This window comes from Arachis ipaensis, chromosome B3, assembly GCF_059453495.1.
Source record: "Arachis ipaensis isolate K30076 ecotype BB chromosome B3, ASM5945349v1, whole genome shotgun sequence".
In the NCBI taxonomy this organism is placed as follows: domain Eukaryota; kingdom Viridiplantae; phylum Streptophyta; class Magnoliopsida; order Fabales; family Fabaceae; genus Arachis; species Arachis ipaensis.
In genome coordinates, this window is record NC_142438.1 from 13,891,343 (window position 1) to 13,897,757 (window position 6,415).

Below are 6,415 nucleotides of genomic sequence, written 5' to 3' on the forward strand. Positions count from 1 at the left end.
TTTTGGGACTGCCTCACTAGACAGGGCGGGGCGGGCTTCCCGCTTGCCACCCTATCTTCCATGTTATTTTTGAAATGTTCTATTTTCAAGAGTTCAGAATAAACAAATAAAATTATTAATTTAAAAATTAAAATATAGATAAGATATAAATTAATTAAAAATGATCTAAATAGTAACAAAATATATTGATTTTTATTTTTTAAATTAGTCCAAATTAAAATATTAATATTTTTTATTATTTTTAAATATTATATTTTTATATTTACAAATATACATATTTCATTTTTAAATGAGATAGGTATATTTTTTCAAATTTCATATATCTCATTTGCAAACGAAATAAAGCCAAATAAAATCGTGTCTTAATTCGTTTACACTGTAAACAAAATAAAAATAAAAATAAATAAATATGCTATAAATGATCTATATCCATAAATAAAATATTTAAATTATATATTTAAAAAAATCCTACTTAACACTGAGGATAAGATAATATAATATAATTATTCTCAAAAATAAAATAAAATACAGGTACATCCGTGACTTAATATGAAACATGAGTTGTGGAATCGTCAACAGGATACCAATATCTATTAGAAAACCACATGGAATCAGCTTCCACAGCATATCCATCTTGATTCCTATGCCAGCTATAGTAAGCATGAGTTCTGTTCTTTATGTCAAAAATGGCATGTCCAAAGCTTGCTTCTCTGTATGCTGAGTAATCTGGTTGTGGTTCTGTCATGCTGCATTTTTAAAATAATGATCATATTAGATATTGTCGCGTAATAATTACTTTTTTCGTTCTAAAATATATGTCGCTTTAGAGATTTAATATATTAAAAATTCAATGTGTTTTTAGAAAAACGATATCCAAATACATTGAATTTTTAATGTATTAAATTTTTTAAGTGATTGATATTTTTATAAGGAAAAGAGCAACTAACCATTATCATATCAGTAGTGACCAACCGGTTAGCCAATAATATTTAAAAATATTGACTAAATATATTATTGGATTGTTAAACTAAAAGTATTAAGTTACTAATATAAATTAAAATTGCTGAATCTTAAATTTTTGTATGATTCCAATACGTGAGTCATTATGCATGTATAGAACTTACTTGTTTGCCAAGCCTTCAATGTTTCCTCCATCACCAATGGTTATATATACTGGAGCTGAGTTATCTTTCACAGGATTGCATCGCCCGTTTGTAATGTTGTATGCAATATTGGACACACGTTCCTTCAAACATAACATATATCAAATTTGAAGTGCAATGTTTGAGGCTTAATTAGACTTATTTAATTAGTGTCACACTCAAAATTCAATAGGCTTAGTTTATTTTGAGAAATTATATTTTGTTACTTACAGATCGTTCATAGGCATGAACGTGGCCGGCGAACACGACATCAACCTTGTGCTGCACAAACCAGGGCTCAAACATTACTCTCATTGTTTCACCTTCCATGTAGTGGTAGTTGTAGCTGTTATACCAAGGTGAATGCAAGAGAACAATCAACCATGGAGTCTCTGTCCTGTTAACTTTTGGTAGCTCTTCTTCTAGCCATGTGTATTGTGGTGTATATTTCCCTAAAGGAAAAAAATTTTGTGTCAGTTACTGAAACTATTTTTTATATAAAGTTTTATTTAACTAATTATTAAAAATGATGTAATTATATGATTACCATAAGCTGAATATGAGGCCAATACGATAATATGTGCTGATGCTCTCTTGATAGAATACCAAAAGGGTGCTGTACTCTGTGACGCTCTATAAGGAACATGATACCTATGTGTATATGGCTTGAAAGGTACACTTTCACCCTGCAAAAGAAATTATCTATTTGTATCAAAACTTTACTAGAAAATGAGAGCCATAGAAACGGGTATATGTTGAAGGGTAGCCATAGAGAAACGGTTGAGTTGTCTTGGTTTGACCTCAAGATTACAGGTTCAAGCCGTAAAAATAGCCACTATGTGTTATTACTTATTAGGTTAGGTTGCATACATTACACACTTTGATGTGGTCCTTCTTTAGATTCTGTGTTAACATGAGATGTTTGTGCACCAAACTGCATTTTTATGAAATTGGGTATATGGTACATGATACAACAAAGTAAAGTATGTTATGTGGGAAGCATACATATAATATTCTTATAAATGAATTGTGATTCTGTACATTGATACGCTATAGGTTACTTGATTGGCAAATTCATGTAATTATGAGTTAAACCAAAATTTTAATTGTTATGCACTGCTAGTGTATAAACAACATGCATGATGTTATCTAATCAAATGTTTGTACTCACAAAATTTCTAATAACATGGGTGGTAAAGCCAACTAGAGAGTTTGATTTTGGATCAAATGCAAGGAATTCAATTAGGATTATGAGAGAAGGCTTACAAGTTCTGGAGCAAAATCAAGTTCATGGTTGCCTGCAACCCAAATCCATGGTTGATAAGCAACACTCCTTTCTATAAATCTTCCCCAAGTATCCCACCTAACATTATCATGATAAGGGTAATGATCTGCATAAGAAAGGTCTCCAACAAACATCAAAGTTTGTCCTTTTCTTGGGTTCATTTCATAGTGTGTAAGAGTTTTATTTGAATCATATGTTTGACCAAGATCACCTGCACAATATAATGCCACATCAATTAATAACTAACGTATAGGCCTATTGGGGGCAAAACAACATGCAGCATTATTTTGTTCCTAATTTCATTTTCTTGGTTATTAGTTATTACTATTAATATTATAACATGACTACCATGTCAGTTTATTTTCACTTGTTAACTATTCAAATAGCAAGATTAAGATAAGATTTTTTAAAATTAGAGAGTAAAATTTAAACTGAAAAATTTGTATATGCTTTTAAAAAAAGTGAAACTTCTCAAAATGGGTCATGCATGTTAATTTCAGAAACATGGACTTAAACTTTTTCAAGTTACGAAATGCAATATTTTTTGTGGTTTTGTGGTTTTTTATGTTTTGTAGGTATATATTTTCTTCTGTAACGCGAAATAGGTTAACCCATATTTTTGTATATTACTTCAACTACCCATTCAATATACCAACTAAAGAACTATTTAAAAATTAATTTCTATAAAATTTAAGGGATACAATTTAATTGAATTTACCTATGAGACCAAATGTATATGGCACATCAAGACCAACTTGAGGAGGAGTCACAAACCAAAACCGCCGTGTTGTGTTCAAAAGTCCAACTTCATAGTAATATTTGGTGTTATACTGCCCAAAATTGAAGCATATATATGATAACACAAATGACACTTTTCTCTTTCTGAAATTGCTACAAATATATATAAGATGGAGTGCAATGGAATAATAGAGAGCTGAGGTAGTACCTCCAAATTGGTGATGGTGCAGTGATGAATAAAACCAGAAGTGTAATTGAAGAATGTGTAAGTAACATATTTTCCTTTAGCAAGCTTCTTTTGCTTGCTGTTTTCACTCCAATAACGCACTTCATTGGACCCTGGTTCATCTATTGTCACCCATGACACTAACATTGCTTTCCCATTAAGGTCACCTTGTGTTATATGAACCTTTACATTTAAAGTGTGAATAATTATGCATATATTTATTTTTGTCTTATGCTAAAATTCGTTCATACCAAACTTTAAACATTTCAATGATAGAAATTGGTATAACATATCATAAAATTATTTATCCTAAAAATTTTAAAAATTTAATTTTGATGTATTATTAACGTAAAGTAATTTTACATATGTATTCAATTATGTAACGTCGCATAAAAAAAATAACTACTTTTCACATTAACTACGTGAATAGTCATCCAATAAAATAGATATAATTGTATAAATATATAAAGCATTTTACATTATCAGTATATTAAAATTAAACTCTAAATAAAATTACATGAATGATTATATATCTAATCGACTAAAATAAAAGGGATGGAAGAAAGGTACTTGCTGTGGAGCATTATAACCAAGAGGTATAGCAAAGACATCACTATCCAGTGGCATATCTAGAGTCTTCTCCACTTTCCTAACATAAATGCTGGTTACATGTCCACTACACAAGGCTGTGACATTCAGAAGCAAACACAAAGCCAAGGCTAATGTTACAAAACTAGGGAAACCCGAAATTCCCATTTTCTCAAACTCTCAAACATACACCCCTCGTAAATTTAACACCACACTTCTTAGTACGGGTTTATTTATAATAATATATAGCCATATATATATGTTTAGTAACTAAATGTTGGTAAATGGCATATTAGAGGAATGCTAAGGGGGACAGCAACTTTTGTGATTTGTAGCCATCAAATAACCATTAATGATGATTCTAATGGTGTGAAATTTTATCCAATGACTCACTTTTCTTTGCTGGTTACATGCTGGCCAAAATTTAATAAAGTTGCTGGCTCTCTAGACTTTTCCTGGCATATTAATCAGGAGGAATAAAATGTTGGTTAATAGCTTATTGACATTGGGATTTGGGAGGAATATCCAGATTAATTAATTAGAGGTAAACTAACGAAGCAATGTGTACGAGGAGAGCCTTCCAATGCAAGGAAACCATTGTCATACATCGTTTTCTTCGAAGACAGGATAAAACGGTTCAGACAAGAAGAACAGTTGTATGAATAGAATAGAATAGAATAATGGGATGCAATGTAATGCAATAAGCTAAGGTTGAGTTGAATATTATAGTATATTATATATACTCTATTGTGTCGCTTGGGATCAAGAGAGAGTTTTACTTACTTGTCATTCAGATTTCAGACCATGTAAGTTTTTATAAGCCTTAAAGCTTCATTAACGGCTGGCACAAGTCATATGTTTATAAATGACATTTTTGTTAATGATCTCTTTAGAGTAAAAAGACATTTTGAAATTGGAAAAATCACGATTTTAATAAAATTAAAACGAGACTCGCACGATGTGATGTGCGCTGAGAAATAAATTATTTATATTAAAAATATTTATTTGATAATTTATATATTATTTTATATAATTATTCAATTAAAACATAATATAACTTAAAATTTAATTTATTATTTTAAATATTTAAATTTATTTATTTAAAAAAAAACATAATTTTTTTAATATTTTTTTACCAAATAAAAAATTGCATTACTTGAAAAAGTGATACACTGACCATGAAAAAAAAGGGAAAAGTTCATAGAGGAACTCCCGCTAGCAGCAACTGGTCTTCGCCTAAATTTGTTTCTCTTTTTACATTTAGTTGATATTGCGATGTTTTTTGATTTACAAATAAAAAAACGAATAAATGAAAAAAAATATAATATAAAATTATGAATTAATTTTATAATTAGATATATTTAAATATACTTAATAAAAATATGTATCAAATTTAAATTTATTTAAATTTTTTTAATAATTAATATGAGAAATTAAAAAATAAAGAACAACAAGTACTATGTATAAATAAATCAAGTAATAAAGTCACAAAAAAAAAATAAATCAAGTAATATAATAATAAGAATTTTAATATATAAAAATTATAAAATTTAAATATTTATAGTTAAAAATTTTTATAATATATATTATTATGATATTTATAATTAAAAAAGTTATTGATGATATTTTTTAATTCGATAAATTAAGAATTAATCCCATTTAAAAATTTGTTGTTCATCAATAAGTTTGATGCAAATATAATGCGAAATTTGGAACATTCTATTTTTTTTGGTATTAGATTCGAAACATTTGAAATAGTTCTAAATAGATCCTGGTCCAGGTCCAGAAAGTAAAACTTATCCAAAAAGAAGAGAAAAAAAAGAGAGTTAATATTTGCCTATTTGGTTCAATTACAGATCCAAAGAATTCAAGTAAGGCCCAAAAAAACCAAACAATAAACAGTTATTATTGCTGCAACTGCCTAGCTCATTCTTCTTCTCAACTCTAGCTTCCAAGTCAACACAAGTAGCTGAAGTCAACTTGCTTAGATTCAAGATTCAACACATGTCAAGTAAATCACAGCTCCACTTACTTCATTTCTAGTTTCTTGATTGACAGGTTAGCTTCTCCTCAGCTTCTGTCCTTCTTTCGCAACAAGACCTACGAAGTACGAAGCTGCCGAGGATTTGAAGCTGCGGTTACTCTCAGTGAACTGTGTCCTCGTGGATGCAGAGGAGAAGCAGATCGTCAAGATATGGCTCAACGAGCTTCGAGAAGCTCTCTACTATGCCGAGGATCTTCTTGATAAGCTTGACACTCAGGTTTTGGAATACAAGGTGAGGTCTCAGTCACACACCACATTGGACACTGTAATAGACTACTTTGATTCTGTTTCTCCTTTCGCTAAGTCGTTGAATCGTAGCCTTGAGAAAATAAATCTAAGGCTTCGTGTTTTGAGAGACTATCATATTAAACTGCTCTTCTACCAATGACAAC

General features: G+C 29.6%; 1 protein-coding gene across 3 annotated transcripts; it reads right to left on the reverse strand.

Moving 5' to 3' along the window:
- Positions 1-544: 544 nt before the first annotated feature.
- On the reverse strand, positions 545-4,147 carry LOC107634192 (purple acid phosphatase). 3 transcript variants are annotated; one of them, XM_016337763.3, is made up of 8 exons: positions 3,962-4,147; positions 3,374-3,574; positions 3,146-3,257; positions 2,409-2,638; positions 1,690-1,828; positions 1,374-1,594; positions 1,125-1,246; positions 545-746 (listed from the first exon to the last, which is right to left on the reverse strand). In XM_016337763.3, the coding sequence occupies exons 1-8, from the start codon at positions 4,145-4,147 to the stop codon at positions 545-547; spliced, it is 1,413 nt and encodes a 470-aa protein (XP_016193249.2). The 3 variants fall into 3 exon arrangements, with proteins under 3 accessions (XP_016193249.2, XP_088365087.1, XP_088365088.1); XM_088508961.1 differs by having other exon boundaries at positions 545-754; positions 1,127-1,246; positions 3,962-4,114; XM_088508962.1 differs by having other exon boundaries at positions 1,374-1,579; positions 1,687-1,828; positions 3,962-4,114.
- Positions 4,148-6,415: the final 2,268 nt, after the last annotated feature.

Excerpts from the sequence above, each read along its gene's own strand:
- LOC107634192 (XM_016337763.3), bottom strand. The coding sequence starts at position 4,147 with ATGGGAATTTCGGGTTTCCCTAGTTTTGTAACATTAGCCTTGGCTTTG. Across the intron at positions 1,595-1,689 it reads GGCCTCATATTCAGCTTATG|GGAAATATACACCACAATAC; the intron begins GTAATCATATAA and ends TTTTTCCTTTAG. Across the intron at positions 1,247-1,373 it reads TTCATGCCTATGAACGATCT|GAACGTGTGTCCAATATTGC; the intron begins GTAAGTAACAAA and ends TTATGTTTGAAG.